The 19,369-nt window shown below is 39.0% G+C and overlaps 1 protein-coding gene across 7 annotated transcripts in view; it reads left to right on the plus strand.

Moving 5' to 3' along the window:
* The window catches only part of PTPN4 (protein tyrosine phosphatase non-receptor type 4), a 187,988-nt gene that overhangs the window by 36,617 nt on the left and 132,002 nt on the right, over positions 1–19,369 (plus strand). For 4 of the 7 annotated variants that reach the window (XM_070768928.1, XM_070768942.1, XM_070768931.1 and 1 more), the window contains exon 3: positions 15,119–15,148. The exons of the other annotated variants lie outside the window; for them this stretch is intronic. In XM_070768928.1, coding sequence (XP_070625029.1) covers positions 15,119–15,148 — 30 coding nt within the window. The remainder of the gene's footprint in view (positions 1–15,118; positions 15,149–19,369) is intronic. 7 annotated transcript variants of the gene reach the window in all.

Genomic DNA, 19,369 nt, shown 5'->3' on the forward strand with positions numbered 1-19,369 from the left:
CTGGAGCGCGGAACCCACCATGCTTACTAATTATGCCTGGGCTTCTAAGATCCGACCGGGGAGGCCTCAGTGTCTCCTCTCCTTCGGGAGAACGGAAGGACGCCTGTGGCCTACGTAAGTGGTGCAAACTTCTTGTCTTGAAGTTTTATTGGTCTCCCTGTAAACCAAGCCACTCAGCCTCTTTTCTCCACTGAATTTTCCTACTGAGCTATCCTCATTCTATTACTCTTTATATCTTTAATTAATATCTAATTGAAGCTATTGTATCCTGATCCTCGCCTATGCCGTCTCTCCTTCGAATACCCTGGATCAGCCAGGGCTGGACCTCGGCATGATATGACTGAAAAGGGGTTAATATGTAAAATATACAAACAGCTCTTATAACTCAATATCATAAAAACAAACATTCCAATAAACAAATGGGCAAAAGACTTGAACAGACATTTTCCCAAAGAAGATATACAGATGACTAATAAGCACATGAAAAGATGCTCTGCTGCTGCTGCTGCTAAGTCGCTTCAGTCATGTGCGACTCTGTGTGACCCCATAGATGGCAGCCCACCAGGCTCCGCCTTCCCTGGGATTCTCTAGGCAAGAACACTGGAGGGGGTTACCATTTCCTTCTCCAATGCATGAAAGTGAAAAGTGCAACTGAAGTCGCTCAGTCGTGTCCGACTCTTAGCAACCCCATGGACTGCAGCAGGCTAGGCTTCATTGTCCATCACCAACTCCCAGAGCTTACTCAAACTCATGTCCATAGAGTTGGTGATGTCATCCACCCATCTCACCCTCTGTTGTCCCCTTCTCCCCGCCTTCTATCTTTCCCGGCATCAGGGTCTTTTCCAATGAGTCAGTTCTTTGCATCAGGTGGCCAAAGTATTGGAGTTTCAGGTTCAGCATCAGTCCTTCCAATGAATATTCAGGACTGATTTCTTTTACGGTGGACTAGTTGGATCTCCTTGCAGTCATCAATATCAGTTCAGTATCAGTTCAGTTGTTCACTTGTGTCCGACTCTTTGCGACCCCATGAACCGCAGCACTCCAGGCCTCCCTGTCCATCACCAACTCCCGGAGCTTACCCAAACTCATGTCCATTGAGTCAGTGATGCCATCCAACCATCTCATCCTCTTTTATCCCCTTCTCCTCCTGCCTTCAATCTTTCCCAACATCAGGGTCTTCTTGAATGAGTCAGCTCTTCGTATCAGGTGGCCAAAATACTGGAATTTCAGCTTCAACATCAGTCCTTCCAATGAACACCCAGGACCAGTTTCCCTTCGGATGGACTGGTTGGATCTCCTTGCAGTCCAAGGGACTGTCAAGAGCCTTCTCCAGCACCACAGTTCAAAAGCATCAATTCTTCAGCACTCAGCTTTCTTTATAGTTCAACTCTCACATCCATACATGACTACTGGAAAAACCATAGCCTTGACTACATGGACCTTTGTTGACAAAGTAATGTCTCTGCTTTTTAATATGCTGTCTAGGTTGGTCATAACTTTCCTTCCAAGGAGTAAGCATCTTTTAATTTCATGGCTGCAGTCACCATCTGTAGTGATTTTGGAGCCCCAAAAAATAAAGTTAGCCACTATTCCCACTGTTTCCCCATTTATTTGCCATGAAGTGAAGGGACCGGATGCCCTGATCTTAGTTTTCTGAATGTTGAGCTTTAAACCAACTTTTTCACTCTCCTCTTTCATTTTCATCACGAGGTTCTTTATTTATTCTTTACTTTCTGCCATAAAGGTGGTGTCATCTGCATATCTGAGATTATCGATATTTCTCCCAACAGTCTGGATTCCAGCTTGTGCTTCATCCAGCCTAGCGTTTCTCATGATGTACTCTGCATATAAGTTAAATAAGCAGGGTGACAATATGCAGCCTTGATATACTCCTTTTCCTATTTGGAACCAGTCTGTTGTTACATGTCATAGTGTTTGAAAATTGTCATAGTGTTTGAAATTTCCAACATTGTAGTATGTGATAGATCATTAAATCTTTTCTTTAATTTGAATGTTTTTTCTCTAAGCTATATAATATTAGGCACTAGAAAAGTATCAATTAGATTTGTAGTTGTGCATAAAGTCACCATATTTCTTGGTTTATTCTTTGATTGTTTTTTATTTTTATCAGGAATGTGTAGTTCTTAGGTCTTGTATCACATTTGTCATGTATAAGTCTTTACTGATAAAGACATTTACTTCTTTTTTAAAAATAAATTATAGATACTATTTTAAAAATGTATTCTTTTAATTTGTGTCAGGTCTTAGTTGCAGTAAATGGGCTTCTCTGTATTTGTGGCATGCAGACTCAGTGGTTGTGATGCATGGGTTTGCTCCACGGCATATAGGATCTTAGTTCGCCAACCAGGGACCAAACATGAGTACCCTGCATTGAAAGGCAGATTCTTAATCACTGGTCCATTAGGGAAGTCTCAAGACAGTTACGTCTGTTTTAAAGATTTCCTCGGCAGTTATGCAGTGATGAATTTAAAAGTTTTTATTTTGATGATTTACTAGTTCTATGATTATATACAAGTTGCTCCTGAAAGATGATGCTGTGAAAGTGCTGCACTCAATATGCCAGCAAATTTGGGAAACTCAGCAATGGCCACAGGACTGGAAAAGGTCAGTTTTCATTCCAATCCCAAAGAAAGGCAATGCCAAAGAATGCTCAAACTACTGCACAATTGCACTCATCTCACACACTAGTAAAGTAATGCTCAAAATTCTCCAAGCCAGGCTTCAGCAATATGTGAACCGTGAACTTCCAGATGTTAAAGCTGGTTTTAGAAAAGGCAGAGGAACCAGAGATCAAATTGCCAACATCTGCTGGATCATGGAAAAAGCAAGAGAGTTCCAGAAAAACATCTATTTCTGCTTGATTGACTATGCCAAAGCCTTTGACTGTGTGGATCACAATAAACTGTGGAAAATTCTGAAAGAGATGGGAATACCAGACCACCTGATCTGCCTCTTGAGAAATTTGTATGCAGGTCAGGAAGCAACAGTTAGAACTGGACATGGAACAACAGACTGCTTCCAAATAGGAAAAGGAGCACGTCAAGGCTGTATATTGTCACCCTGTTTATTTAACTTCTATGCAGAGTACATCATGAGAAACACTGGACTGGAAGAAACACAAGCGGGAATCAAGGTTGCCGGGAGAAATACCAGTAACCTCAGATATGCAGATGACACCACCCTTATGGCAGAAAGTGAAGAGGAACTCAAAAGCCTCTTGATGAAAGTGAAAGAGGAGAGTGAAAAAGTTGGCTTAAAGCTCAACATTCAGAAAACTAAGATCATGGCATCTGGTCCCATCACTTCATGGGAAATAGATGGGGAAACAGTGGAAACAGTGTCAGACTTTATTTTTCTGGGCTCCAAAATGACTACAGATGGTGACTGCAGCCATGAAATTAAAAGACGCTTACTCCTTGGAAGGAAAGTTATGTCCAACCTAGAGAGCATATTGAAAAGCAGAGACATTACTTTGCCAGCAAAGGTTCGTCTAGTCAAGGCTATGTATGGTTTTTCCTGTGGTCATGTATGGATGTGAGAGTTGGATCATAAAGAAGGCTGAGTGCCGAAGAATTGATGCTTTTGAACTGTGGTGTTGGAGAAGACTCTTGAGAGTCCCTTTCTAAGGGAGATCAGCCCTGGGATTTCTTTGGAAGGAATGATGCTAAAGCTGAAACTCCAGTACTTGGACCACCTCATGTGAAGAGTTGACTCATTGGAAAAGACTCTGATGCTGGGAGGGATGGAGGGCAGGAGGAGAAGGGGATGACAGAGGATGAGATGGCTGGATGGCATCACTGACTCGATGGACGTGAGTCTCGGTGAACTCCGGGAGTTGGTGATAGACAGGGAGGCCTGGCGTGCTTCGATTCATGGGGTCGCAAAGAGTCGGACACAACTGAGTGACTGATCTGATCTGATCTGATACATGATGGGAAAAAGTTTCAGAAAACAGCTGTAGGCCATTAAATTTTTGGTGAATATGATGGATTCTATTTAGAAAGATTCTGTAACTTAGTGCCCTCTACTTTAGAAATAATGTATAATTTTCTTGTTTATTTATTATAATATGTATAATACATGTTATACAGTGTGGTGCACAGATCTTTACAACTCAATGAATGCTTATCTCTGTATGTATCTGTGGAACTACCATGCAGAGATTAGATACCAAATACTTCCCTCAGCAAGAAAGATTCTTGTGTTAAGTATTTCTTACTCCATTTTATCTTTGCTGGGTTAATTTTTGGTTAACCTTTTAATGTTATGCTTTCAGTTATTCCCTTAGAAATTGCAAAGTTTGTCAACTTACAAAAGCCTACCTTTATTTATACAGTTGACTCTTTAACATAACATGTTTGAAATGTGTGGTTCCACTTGTACATGGATATTTTTAATGAATGCATACTGCAGTACTACACAATTCACATTTGGTTAACACTGCAATCATGGATATGGATATGGATATGGAATTCCATGGATATGGAATCACGGATATGGAGACTGTTACACACAAATTCTCTACTATGCAGAGTATCTGTACTCCTAATCCCCAGGTTGTTCAAGGGTCAACTGTACTTACACCATGTTTACCCCAAGTGGAAAAACTTAAAGCATTTTGAATCTATTTACTTGTGTCCTGTTTTTTTTTTTTTTTGCTATCATTCTTATGTTTACCATTCTCTTCATATGTTTTGGGGCTTCCTCCTCGTGTTTTCGGGCTTCCCCGTTGGCTCAGACAGTAAAGAATCTGCCTGCAAGGCAGGAGACCTGGGTTTGAACCCTGGGTCAGGAAGATCCCCTGAAGAAGGAAATGGCAACCCACTCCAGTATTCTTGCCTGAAGAATTCTGTGGACAGAGGAACCTGGTAGGCTATAGTCCATGGGATTGCAAAGAGAGAGGCAGGACTGAGCATTGGATCAAAGTGGTCCACTACCAATTTAACTGGCTGTCAGAATAAAATCCAATACTATTTAGAGGAAGATAATACTCCAGAGCTTCTACACTAGGGTTAAATAGGGGTCAGCAAACCTTTCTCATAAGAAGCCAGCCCTATAAGACATCACTTTAAACTGTCAATATTCTGTTAATAAATATAAACACTATATAAATATAGTGTTTATATTTACACTATTTGCATCTATTCACTTCTTATATATCCGTGCTTTTATTTAGAATCTTTCCCTTCCTAAAGAATCTCTTTTATTATTTTTTGAAATAGAGTCTATTAATAACAGTCTTTCAACTTTTTGTTTGTCTGAAAATGCATTTAGTTACTCCTTATTTTGGAGGATAATTTTTCTGGGTATAGAATTCTACATTGATAGGCTTTTTTCTTTGTAGTTTAAAGGTATCATTTCATTGGCTTTCATAGTTTCCCTCGAGAAGTAATTTTTTATTATTGTTTTCAAGCAGGATGAGACATAAGTCCTTTCTTCCTCTGTTTTTGAGTTCTCTCACTTTATTTTTGATTCTAGTCTCTTGTCTATAATATACATAGATATGGTTTTGTGTTTGTGCATTTGCCTTGCTTGGTATTCACTGAGTTTCTTGAATCCATAGGTTGATAACCTTATAAAATTTGAAAATTTCTTATTCTTTACAGATTTAAATATTGCTTCTGGCCCATTTTTACTTCTCTCCTTCTTGACTCTAGTTACATCTGTTAGACTGTTTGACTACATCCCACATCTGACATATGTTCTGTTTTGTTGTTTAATAATTTCTTTCTGTGTTTTGAATAGCTACTAACTTGTTCTTGAATATGCTGATTTCATTTTTTGCTGTGGTTATTCTGCTGTTAAAACCATCCAACCAATTCCTGTTTCACATACTGTATTCTGCAGTTTGAGAATGTCTACATGATCATTTTTATAGATTATAACTCTCTTTTGAGGTATTTCATATTTTAATATATTTTGTCTATTCTGCCTCTGTTGTCCATATGTTAATCATAATTTTTTTGAAGCCCTTACTGACTGAGGCCAACATATAGATCCCTCATAAGTCTGTGTATTTTTGTTGACTGCTTTGTCTCTTGATTATTAGTCACTTTCCCTGCTTCATCTATATGATTGATATTGTGAGGGTAATGTAGAGTGTGTTTGTGTGTGCACGCGCGTGTACTCAGCTGTGTCCAACTCTTTGCAGCCACATACATTGTAGCCCTCCAGGCTCCTCTGTCCATGGAATTTTCCAGGCAAGAGTACTGGTGTGGGTTGCCATTTCCTACTCCAGGAGATCTTCCCAGCCCAGGGATTGAACTCCATCTCTTGCATCTCCTGCATTGGCAGGCAGATTCTTTACCACTGTGCCACCTGGGAAACCATAATGTGGAGCACCAGATAGCAGATTGACCACTGGGCTAAATCCAGTCTAGGGACAATTATTATGTGGCCCATGAAGCTAAGAATGGGTTTTACATTTTTAAAGAGAATGAGCAACAGAGATTATTTATGGCCCTCAAAGCCTGAACATATCTACCTGCTGGCCTCTTATGAGAAAGGTTTGCTGACCCCTATTCAGCCCTAGTGTAGAAGCTCTGGAGTGTTATCTTCCTCTAAATAGTATTGAATTTTATTTTGACAGCCAGTTAAATTGGTAGTGGACTACTTTGATCCTGTGGAAACTTAGTTTTAGCTGTTGGTAAGTAAGACAGATCTGTTTTAACTTTGTTTTCTTTCAGAATTTGGGCGTGGGTTGTCTAGAGTCTCAGCTCAATGCTGGGCTGTTCATCAAGGTTCTTCTTCTCTGATGAAGGCTGAGCTCCATTTCTTTGGAAGTGTGCAACCTTTTAAATTTTCATTTAGCTAACAACCTCCTAACAGCTGTTCTCTCTTAGGCCTCTAGGAGCCTCACCCTGCGTGTGTGCAGTCTAGGAGGCAGATGAGGACCTGGAGGGGATTTTTATATAGATTTCTATAGCTTTTTTCCCCCACTCTTTCCTCTAATAACCTGCCCCCACCCCAATCTAGCTATCTTAGCAGTCCCAAACTTTTTTCATCCCAGCAAGACAGCTACTCTGCTTAGGCTCTGTTTCTCTATATCATAATTTGGAAAATGCCATTAAGGAGAAAGCTAGTGTGAATGTAGAATTTGATTAATCTGGATCTCTTCTATCTAGGATAATAGTGTTGTGTTGGTTGTCATCTAATGCTTACAAATAGTATTCTCTCTGTTTCTCCATATTTGATCCAGTTTCTGTAGATGGTTTATAGCAGAAGGGTATTCTAACACTAGCTGCTCCATCACGACAAGACCAGAATTCTGATTGTTTTGAAATGGGAACTATATCTCATAATAGTGGACTTTGATTTGAGAACACTTAACATACTGCTGTCAAGACAATATAGCAATCAAGATTGCTGGGAGAAATATCAATAACCTCAGATATGCAGATGACACCACCAGTATGGCAGAAAGTAAAGAAGAACTAAAGAGCCTCTTGATGAAAATGAAAGAGGAGAGTGAAAATGCTGGCTTAAAACTCAACATTCAGAAAACTAAGATCATGGCATCTGGTCCTATCACTTCATGGCAAATTGATGGCGAAACAGTGGAAACAGTGACAGACTTTATTTTTGGGGGCTTCAAAATCACTGAAGATGGTGACTGCAGCCATGAAATTAAAAAACTCTTGCTCCTTGGAAGGAAAGTTATGACCAACCTAGACAGCATATTACAAAGCAGAGACATTACTTTGCCAACAAAGTTCCGTCTAGTCAAAGCTATGATTTTTCCAGTAGTCATGTATGGATGTGAGAGTTGGACTGTAAAGAAAGCTGAGTGCCGAAGAATTGATGCTTTTGAACTGTGGTGTTGAAGAAGACTCTTGAGAATCCCTAGGACTGCAAGGAGATCCAACCAGTCCATCCTAAAGGAAATCAGTCCTGAATATTCATTGGAAGGACTGATGCTGAAGCTGAGACTCCAATACTTTGGCCACCTGATGCAAAGAATTGACTTATTGGAAAAGACCCTGATGCTGGGGAAGATTGAAGGCAGGAGGAGAAGGGGACCACAGAGGATGAGATGGTTGGATGGCATCACCGACTCAATGGGCATGAGTTTGAGTAAACTCCTGGAGTTGGTGATGGACAGGGAGGCCTGGTGTGCTGCGGTTTATGGGGTCACAAAGAATTGGACATGATTGAGCGACTGAACTGAACATACTGCTTTCTCTGTTCCTTCATTCGTTGTTTACTTGAGCCAAATAGAAGGACTTGGATCTCAGTGTACAATGGTAAATATGTGCATCTTACAAAATCAGGTCATTCTAAGATACATAGATTTGGGAAAGGGTATAAAATGATACTAGGACATTCTGTTGGCCCAGTGGTTAAGAATCTGCCTGCCAGTGCAGGGGACATGGATTTGATCACTGGTCCAGGAAGATCCCATGTCTGTGGAGCAGCTAAGCCCATGCACCACAACTACTAAGCCCATGCATCTAGAGCCTGTGCTCCAGAACAGGAGAAGCCACCGCAATGAGAAACTTAAGTACCACAACAAAGAGTAGCCCCTGCTCGCTACAAATAGAGAAAGCCTGCACGCAGCAACGAAGACACAGTGCAGCCAAAAATAAATAACTAAAATTAATTAATTTTAAGAAATAAAATGGCACTTGCTTTCCAAAGAATGTGGCCCTAACCAGGTGAGCCAACAGCTTGCTCTTTTAGAATATTTCAACTCACAAATTATTTGCCACATTTAAGGTACACCTTAACCCTAGATGAGCTGGGCTCAGCATCAGAGAAACTTTCTTTGGCTGATCAATTCTTAATGATTATTTAACAATTTTGTGTTTGTCATTTACATGTCCAGCATCTTTAAAACAATTTATTAATATTTTAACCCATAGTTTGTCTCTTAACTGCCATATTCACAGTGTGCATGGAATACAGGGCTGGTATGCACTACTGTATGGCTTGTTTAATATTCTTTGAGGGAATAGTCATTTAAGTGTTTTTGCCATCATATGGAGTTTTTATATTGTACTGCATGTAAGGACTGTCTGTCTAGGCACTGGTTGCCAAGATTAATTTGATGAACCTCAGTGGTTAGCTGGGAGTCTGCTTTCTTCCTCTTGTTCTATGTGTGTCTCTTTTGAAGTTGAATGGCATGCCCTTCTCAGATGTGACCTGTTCTTTGGAAAAAGATATATGTCATAGCTTTGTTTCTCTACTAGAATTAGCAAACAACCTGTCAGTATTCTTTGGAGTGGTGCTGGTGACCACAGAAAGAGATGGAGTTTTTTGTCACATAAGAGAGCTACAGGACTCTCTGAGGCCCCACGGCCTATGATACCTGTGAGAGCACCTTCCCTGGGAAATTCTGTCTTGAGTCCTTTTTGGAGCCAACATTCCCCCAGAGGAAGCCCAGTGTGACCTTTTGCACAGAGGCTGATGTTGGTGCTTGTGGTTGGAGTCTCCTGAGTACTGTACTATAGAAAGGAAATTCCTTTTCGGCTTTGTACCCATTTAGGAGGTTAGGTAGTTAAATATTTGTATATTAGAAATTTGGTTTTATATTAGAGATAGCATCTGTTTAGCCTTATTGGAGTCTTTGCCTTTATTTAACATTATTTTTAATTAAAAAAGACTTAAAATAATTTTGCTTCCAAAAGTTTAAAATAAAACAACACTGGGAGTGCATTGCATGTACACATGCAGCAAAATTGATCACTTTCAAAAACTTTTACTTATCCTGAAACTCTTTTCTCCTCCTGTTTGGGAATTCAGTATAGTAATATGTCTTCCTCTTAAATATTTTTCCTAATAGCTGATTTTTTGACTTTTTTGTTCATCTTTTGAATTCTACACGTAATTTTTAATGTAACAGTTTGTTTAGTTTCCACAAAGAAAAGCAACAGCTGTAACATATGAGGAATTAGTAGTACTGTTATGACAGACATTTTTCTGAATGTGCATATACTCCCTTTTGATGCTTCCTTTGATTTGTGTAAACTAAACTTGAAAGTGTATAGTTTTTGCTGTTTCTTTTGCAGTTGTTTAACTTTTTTCCCACGATAAGGAAATCTGGAGGAGATAAGGCCCTTAATTACATTGACTAGGTAGGTACTCAAATTTAGTATTCGATTAATTTACAACTTTGGATTCACTATGTATTCTTTTGATATCACTTTACTTTGAATTGCTATGAGGTGACTTTTATTTTCCTTCATCAAAAATAACTTGGGTGGGAACTATGATAGTTCTACAAAGAACATACTACATAAATCTGGTCCTGGATTCTAGGTATTGGACTATCACAGACAGATCATTTAAGCATATAGTGATGTCAAAATTAAGATCCTAAGCCCTGTATGAATTGTTACAGGAAGCATTGTGGTATGCTGTATTACAAGGAAAAGTGCACAGGCCTGGGAATCCCAAAGACTGGAGTTGTATCCTGGACATACTGAGTACTTGCTCCGTGGCATCGTTCCACTAAGTTGACTTTTATATATAATTTCCTTATATTTGAAGTAGAAAGACTATCTTTAATACTAGGGTTGTCAGGGTTAAATGAATGTGTATCATGCACCCAATAAAGATTCTAGTAGATGCTCTAGAAATATGACACCGTCCTCACCCTTTTCCTTTGTTTTCTCTTCTCTTGTTCTTCCTTATTTGCTCAGAGTTAGCCAAGGCACAGCTCAGAGGAGGGCACAGTGATCCCCAAAGTGCCTGCACTTCCGACAGCAGTTGCAAGCTTGGGAGATTCTTTTTTTTTTTAATATCTCTAAGATTATTCCTCATTTTATTTTATTTTAAAAATATTTATATATTTACTTGGCTGTGTCAGGTCTTAGTTGCATACACGGGATCTTTTTGCTACAGCGGCACACAGACTCTCCAGCTGCGGCATGCAGGCTTAGTTGCTTCTCAGCATGTGGGATCTTACTTCCCTGACCAGGGATCAAACTCACGTCCCCTGTATTGCAAGGCAGATTCTTTTTTTTTTTTTTTAATTGCAAGGCAGATTCTTAACCACTAGACCACCAGGGAAGTTCTGGGAGATTCTTAAAGTCACCCTGAGTTGCAATAATTTGTTAGATGGACTCAACAGAACTCATCACAAGCTTTAATACTTATATGTTAGATGGGCTCAACAAAACTCATTGCAAGCTTTAATACTTATATGTTATGGCTTACTACAGGGAATGGATACAAATGAAAACCAATCCAAAGAACTCCAAAGTCAGAAGGAGTCTGAATGGAGAGGTTCTTCTAATCCTCCTCTCCCTGTGGAGTCAAGAATGACATTGCCACTTCCTGGTCACTGCGTGTGGCACTTACACTCAGAGCATTTCCAGCCAGTGAAGCTGCCCTGAGCCTTTGGGTCCAAACTTTTTACTGGGACTCAGTAACGTACTTCTTGTGTGAGTTATCCAGTCTCTGTCCTTTCGCAGAGGTCAGGCTAATACCCTTAATCTCCATTCCTCTGAAATCAGAACTGATGTGATGTGGTCCAAAGCCTCCATCATAAATCATATTGTCCATTGACCAAAGTCCCCAGGCCAGACAAAGACAGCCCTATCAGGTAGGGCATTCTGGAGGCCTAGAGATCACCTCCTTCAGTAGCTGAGGACAAAGGCCAGATCTCTCTTTGGAAAAGGTTGTTTCTTCACTGTACATTAGTGCTGTATTTTTGTAGTGGTTAATTAAATTGTTCAGTACTTAATATTTTGGTTGTTAATTCCTATCTAAATAACAGTTGGCTCAGTTGGTAAAGAATCCACTTGCAATGCAGGAGACTGCCTGCAATATAGGAGGCCTGGGTTTGATCCATGGGTCAGGAAGATCCCCTGGAGAAGGAAATGGCAGCCCACTCCAGTATTATTGCCTTAAAAATCCCTTGGACAGAGGGATTTTTATCTAAATAATAGTGTATAATAAATACTAAATAGTTTTTTAAAAGCCAAGAAGATAAATCAAACTGTAAAAGCCTAATGAAACACGCCCTCCCTTTTCTTTCAGTACTAGCTTTCAAATAGGTTTGGAGATTTCCTTTACACATTCGCTACTAGTTTTCTATGCTGGTTTATATTTTCTGTTTGGGGCATTAGCTATTGACTACCTATTACGTGGGATGAGAATTTCATATTAGTACATTTTACGCCCTCACTCCCTCTCCTAAAATTCTTAGGTCATAATTTTTAGTTAAATCTCTGTTTAGAATTGCATTTGGCTCTAGTAAAAGAAACTGGAAATAGCAGTAACATAAATGAGTGACGTTCATTTTCTTCTCACATAGAATTCTAGAGACTGACAGTCCAAGGAATGGGATAGCAATTTCATGGTTATCAGGGAACCAGGCTCCCTGTTTTTCCTTCACTTTGCTGAGAGCATTGCTGTACATAAGATCGCTTCATGATCCAAGATAGTTATTAGACCTCTAGCAATAATGTCAGTTTTCAGGCAAGTAGGGCAGGAGGGGAGGGGTGATGGAGGGTGGAGAGGGGAAGGATGGAGAATCAAAAAGGGCATATGTGCCAATTTCTTTCCCAGTCTTAAGAAACTTTGCTTAAAAGTTATACCCTGTAGCTTCTAGTTATACTTTATTGACCTAAATTTAGTCACAGGCCCTCATTTGGTCGGCACATTGGGTATTTTATGTTCTGTTGCTATCTCAAACAATATTGAAATTTTATTTAAAAGAAATAATAGAAAATGGATATGACAGAAGCAGTTAGTGCTTTCTCCCTTAATTAGCTTCATTGATTACCTTTTTGTGACTATGTAAGTTAATTCACTGCTAAGCCATGTAGTGTAGTATGGTTACATGATATTTTGTTCTTCTAGAATTATTCATTGCATCTTTTTAAAAGTATGATTAATTTTCTTTCTTTCGTTTTTTTCCTTTTCCATTTGTATTTAAAGAGTTAGCTAGTCCTACCTCTGTTACAAGTCCTATCTCTATGTTACAAAGTAGCAGTCATCTGCCCTTGTCCTTACAGTGTGCCTGCTTGAGTGTGTGCTGAGTTGCTTCAGTTGTGTCCAACTCTTTTTGACCCTATGGACGGTAGCCCACCAGGCTCCTTTGTCCATGGGATTCTCCAGGTCAGAATACTGGAGTGGGTTACCATGCCCTCCTCCAGGGGATCTTCCTGACTCAGGGATTGATCCTGAATCTCTTACGTCTCCTGCTTTGGCAGACGGATTATTTACCACTAGTGCCACCTCTGAAACAACCAGCTTAATCTTTTCAGTAGATTCTTTTGATACTTGCTTATATATCTCTAAATACCATGTTTGTGTTACTAATACTTAATTTTTCAGTTTTAGGCATCATATATTGATTCCCCATTTAAAAAGATGAGAATTTGATTCTTTACCCCTAACCCTTCTCATTTTATCAATATAATTGACTTTTATAATGTGTTTGTTAGTATTCAGTAGGTAGTATTATGTCTATGAAAATGCTGTTCATAGTTGAGCCACATAGCACATTATCCTTTTCTTTTGTACTAAACTTCTTGGTTTTCACAGTTGGTACTTGTCGTTTCTCTTCGTCTCTCCCTCCCTCCTTCCTTCTTTCTTACCTTACTACCTTTTCCTTTCTCTCTCTCTCCCCTCTTAGATTCCTGTATATATTATTAATTAATAATATATACAGACTCTCTAATAGTTGTCTGAATCTTCTCTTAATATGTTCTTTGTGTCAGATATTCTGTTAAATTCACCTTCTTGGAGAAAACTAAGAGCCTTCTGTTATGCCCCTTTTTGGCTTGGTTGCTCTATACACTTGGTGTATAACTAGAGTCACCCATTGCTATCATCTTGTTTTGAAGGTTCATGTAGATTATTCACAAAATCCACTGGTTCCCATTATGACACTCCTCCCTATCCTCCACTATGCCCAGTGTCCCTAGGTTTGCAGCCACTTGTGTTTATCTTGGAATGTCTCGGGAATTGTATAGTCACTTAGCTTTAGCAAATGGAGTTGGAAGTTGAGGGATGTTACAGTTCCTGACAAAATTTTTTTTTTACCACTTTTCTTCCAGATTTTAGCCTCATGCTTTCTTCTCGCCTTTTCTGATACACATGCCTTCAATTTCCAAGCTTTTGCATGCCTTTGACTTCCTTTTTGTTGGATCCTTCTATCTCTGGTATTTGGTGTTTAGCTCTACCATCTCTGCCTTATGCTCTCATTTTTATAAACGTGTTCATATTTCTTTAACTGATGTCTACTCTCTGCTGTGTCTTTGTGATGTTTATGTTTTCAATGCCTATCCTTTTTTTTTTACTTTTATTTATTTTATTTTTGGCTGCACTGTGTCTTTGTTGCTGCTTTCTCTGGTTGAGAAAAAGCCCATGTCTGTCTTATTTTTTCCCTTCAATATAATGAGTTTTTCAGGAAGAAGCAAAGGTAAACACATGTTCAGTTATCACATTTATAGTAAGCCTAAACATTTTTTAGAAGACCTTTTTTGGAGCAGTCTTAGATTCACAGCAAAATTGGGCAGAAAGTACAGGGATTTCCCATATATCCCTGCTCTCACACATGCGTGGCCTCCCCCATTTTCAATCTCCCCACCAGAGTGGTATACATGATGATGTACACATTATTACTGTAAGTCCATAGTTTGCATTAGGGTTGACTCTTGATATTGTGCGTTCTGTGGGTTTAAGCATATGTAAAATGACATGTATTCACCGTTTAAAGTATCATACAGAGTAATTTCACTGCCCCCCAAATCTTCTGTGCTCTGTTTGTTCAGCCCATTTCCTCTCCTATAAGCCCTGTAACCACTGAGCTTTTTACCCTCTTCATAGTTTTGCATTTTCCAGAATGTCATACACTTGGAATTATACAGTATGTAGCCTTTTCAGATAGACTTCTTTCACTTAATAATATGTACTTAAAGTTTTTTTCATCTTTTCATGGCTTGATAGCTCATTTCTTTTTAGTGCTGGGTTATTATTGTTGATTGTTCATTCTGTTTTTTGAATGTATCAATACTCAGTTTAATCTCTTCACCTACTGAAGGGGATCTTGTTGCTTCCAAGTTGTGGCAACTGTGAATAAACCTGCTGTAATCATTGTGTGTGGGTTTTTGTGTAGACATACATTTCTGTTCTCTTTGGGCAGGTACCAAGGAGCGTGATTCTGGATCTTATGGTGAGAGTCTTTCTTTTTGTAAGAAACTGCTGAAGTGTCTTCCAAAGTGGCTGTTCCATTTTGCATTCCCATAAGCCTTGAAAGAGAATTTCTGTTGCTCCCCATCCAGCATTTGGTGTTCTCAGTGTTACGGATTTTGTCAGTTTTATTGATGTGTTGTGGTATCTTACTGTTTTAACTTGCATCTGCCTAATGCCATATGATGTACAACATCTTTTTCTATGTGCATTTGCTGTCTGTATATCTTTTATTTATTTATTTTTGGCTGTGCTATATCTTAGTTGTTGCGCAAAGGCTTTCTCTAGTTAAGGTGAGTGGGGGCTACTCTCTGGTTGCGTTGTGTGGGCTTCTCATTGTGGTAGTTTTTCTTGTTGTGGAGCATGGGCTCAGTAGTTGTGGTGTATGGGCTTAGTTGCCCTGCAGCATGTGGAATCTTCACAGAGCAGGGTATAAGGATACATTATTGATTTAAGATATTTTTTGTTTTTTAATGTAAACATCTCAAAGCACTGATTTAGCTGTATCCTACAAAGTGTCAAATGTCATTTTTCTGCATATTCAGTTCAGTTCAAAATAGTTACTAATTTCCCATAAGACTTTCTCTTTGCTCTATGGGTTGTTTACATGTATATTAGTTTTCAGATATTTGAAGATTTTTCAAATATCTTTCTCTTACTAATTTCTATTTTAATTCTTTTATGGCTACTAAACATACTTTATATGACTTTAGTTCTCTTGAATTTGATAATGTTTGCTTTTATAAGGTTTATTTTAAATTTGGTAAGGTTTATGGCATATTTTGGTGAATGTTACATGTACACTTGAAAGTGTATTCTGCTCTTTTTGTGTGGAGAGTTCCAGGACTGGGGCTAGCACTGGGGCAGTGGACAGCCTTCCCTCCCCTCCCCCAACCCACTCCAGTTGATAGAGCTCATTTTCTGGTCTTCTTACCAGAAAATAGCATTTCCCTTGTCTCTCTTGCTACCTATGCCTGCTGTGCTGTTCTTCAGTGTAACCCACCTTGGAGTCACAGTAGAGGGACAGAAAGTTAAAAAAAAAGGTAACAGAAAACTCATCATACTTCAATCTGTAATTTTTTTTTCTCTATAATATATGGCTTTCTATAATTTGCTGCTTGGATTTCTCATATAACTGCTCTCTGTAATCTTATCTGGAGTCTTAGCTGTAATCAGTGGGAAAAGCAGCCTCTGGTATGCTTATGTCATATTGGTCTACACCAAAATTTAAAGATAAATCTTTTTTTAGCTACAGTATACTAAAGTAAGTTTATCTTTGGCAGTTGCTCACAACCCTTCCTTTAGTATTTTGGATATGTTTCTGCAGAAACAGGTTTTTTTTAATGTATCCTAGTTAGTAGTGCATTGGATAATTGTACTGGAATCTGTCTCTCAGTTGTACCTTTGTATTCATATCTGTCCAGTGATACTAATCTTTCATATAGGTGCTGTGCTATTTCCTCAGAGCTTTCATATCTGTATTTGGTTCTTTATATCAATATTAATGTGGTACAGCAATTTTTTCGTTTTTACAAATAGAGACTTCAAACCCAGGGGTTTTGTGCCTTGCTCATAAATACATGCTGTTAAGTGACAGAACTGAGGCTAGAATCCTGGACTTTGTTCACACTAGTGTTTTATTTTTCATACTATCTGCTATCAATTGAACAGTCTATTGCTTCTTTGTATATTTAAATTTGTGGTCAGTGACACCAATTTGAAACGTATTACCAATGTGGTCTGGAAGAAGCACAAGCTGGAATCAAGATTGCCAGGAGAAATGTCAATAACCTCAGATATGCAGATGACACCACCCTTATGGCAGAAAGTGAAGAGGAACTAAAAAGCCTCTTGATGAAAGTGAAAGAGGAAAGTGAAAAAGTTGGCTTAAAGCTCAACATTCAGAAAACGAAGATCATGGCATCTGGTCCCATCACTTCATGGGAAATAGATGGGGAAACAGTGGAAACAGTGTCAGACTTTATTTTTTGGGCTCCAAAATCACTGCAGATGATGACTGCAGCCATGAAATTAAAAGATGCTTACTCCTTGGAAGGAAAGTTATGACCAACCTAGATAGCATATTCTAGACATAGCAGAGACATTACTTTGCCAACAAAGGTCCATCTAGTCAAGGCTATGGTTTTTCCTATGGTCATGTATGGATGTGAGAGTTGGACTGTGAAGAAGACTGAGCGCCAAAGAATTGATGCTTTTGAACTGTGGTGTTGGAGAAGACTCTTGAGAGTCCCTTGGACTGCAAGGAGATCCAACCAGTCCATTCTAAAGGAGATCAGTCCTGGGTGTTCTTTGGAAGGACTGATGCTGGGGCTGGAACTTTAATACTTCAGCCACCTCATGCGAAGAGTTGACTCATTGGAAAAGACTCTGATGCTGGGAGGGATTGAGGGCAGGAGGAGAAGGGGACGACAGAGGATGAGATGGTTTGATGGCATCACCGACTTGATGGATGTGAGTTTGAGTGAACTCCGGGAGTTGGTGATGGACAGGGAGGCCTGTTGTGCTTGATTCATGGGGTCGCAAAGAGTCAGACACGACTGAATGACTGAACTGAACTGAACCAATGTGGTCATGGGAACTTCCCTGGTGGTTCAGTGGTTAAGAATCTACCTTCCAATCCTGGGGATGTGGGTTCTATCCCTGAGCAGGAAACTAAGATTCCATATACCTCTGGGTAACTCAGGCCATGCACCACAACTACTGAGCTCTAGTGCCCATGCTTCACAACAAAGAGAAGCTCATGCACCTCAAGGAAGATCTATAGCACAGCCAAAAAAAAGTGTGATCATGAAAGATTGGAAATAAGTAGTCTCTTGTGCTGTTTTTCTAACATTTTTATATTTTGTAAGGATTTAATGGTGAGATCTTAAGGAAGACTTACTGGAAGTTCACATTGCTGCCCCCACACCTCAATTTCATAGATCCACTGGGGCTCAAGAGTCTGTATTTTAAATGTGAACACAAGATGGTTACTGATGCATGTAGTCTCTAGCCTTGCAGAGAAACAGTTGGGAGGGATGGAGACTGCCGTGGCCTCATTAACATTCTATTATTAGCCATTATTTATAGAGCACATTTTCCTGTTTGTTCATTGAATATACTCAATGGGACAAAATCAAAATCCATGTTAAATCCCAGCTGTATTATACTTCTCGTTGCTATCACTCATAGAGTAGAATTTTCTGTTTAGTGTTTTTCTAAAACTGAATGAGAAAGTAATCTATATTTTACTAGGGTAATCTCTAGCAGGAGGTTTTGTGCCCCTCTGCAGAACTGTGAATATACCTCTACAGCAGGGATATTGAAATAGGACTGAGTTGGCAATGTCATAACATTCCTGGTTGTTAAAGTCCATGCAAGCTACTGGCATCTAGTGGGTAGAAACCAGGAATGCTGTGTAAAATCCTAAAATACACAGAACGGTTCCCCCATACCTTTACTCCCTGCATGGAGATTTATCTGAAAAAAATTGTCAACAATGCCAAGATTGGTTGAGAAACTGTACTCTATAAAGTTAGTGTTCAATAAATATTTTTTGATGAATAAATTAATTTTTAAAAGAATCTTCTATTAGTTGCAGTTTTCTGCCAGTTAGGAGTTTTTACTTTTGAAAGTTGAAAGAGTTAAAACATTTAGTTTTATCCCCTTCGCACCCCCATACACAAATATTTTCTTCCTAAGTTGATAGTTTGCTTTGTATATTTGTATATTAATCATGCTCTATAAATAAAAGTGGCTAAATTAAGACAGATCAATGTACAAATCTGTCTTCTTCCTGTGAAAAAATCGATTTGAGTTCAGCTTTAAAAGAAGGCAAAATGGGAAGGTAGAATGTTCCCAGTATTAATTTTGAAGTAGGGAGTTTCTAATATGCAAAGAGTAAAATTGCAAGTTTTGTGTGCATCATCAGTAAATGAGAGTTCCCATTTACTTGCTAGTTTTCCTTGGTTAAACAGAAAACTTTTACCAGTTTAAATGATTATGAGCTGGTATTTCATTGAGGGTTTTGATAGTAGATTTTGGGTGAAAGTAACTTTTTATTTGAAGTATAGTATGCATACAGTAGAAATCAAATCTTAAATATATGTAAGATTGGGACTTCTCTGGCAGTCCAGTTGTTAAGACTCTGTGCTTCCTATGCAGGGGATATGAGTTCTACCTGTGATTGGGGAACTAAGATCCC

This window comes from Bos indicus, chromosome 2, assembly GCF_029378745.1.
Source record: "Bos indicus isolate NIAB-ARS_2022 breed Sahiwal x Tharparkar chromosome 2, NIAB-ARS_B.indTharparkar_mat_pri_1.0, whole genome shotgun sequence".
NCBI classification, from domain to species: domain Eukaryota; kingdom Metazoa; phylum Chordata; class Mammalia; order Artiodactyla; family Bovidae; genus Bos; species Bos indicus.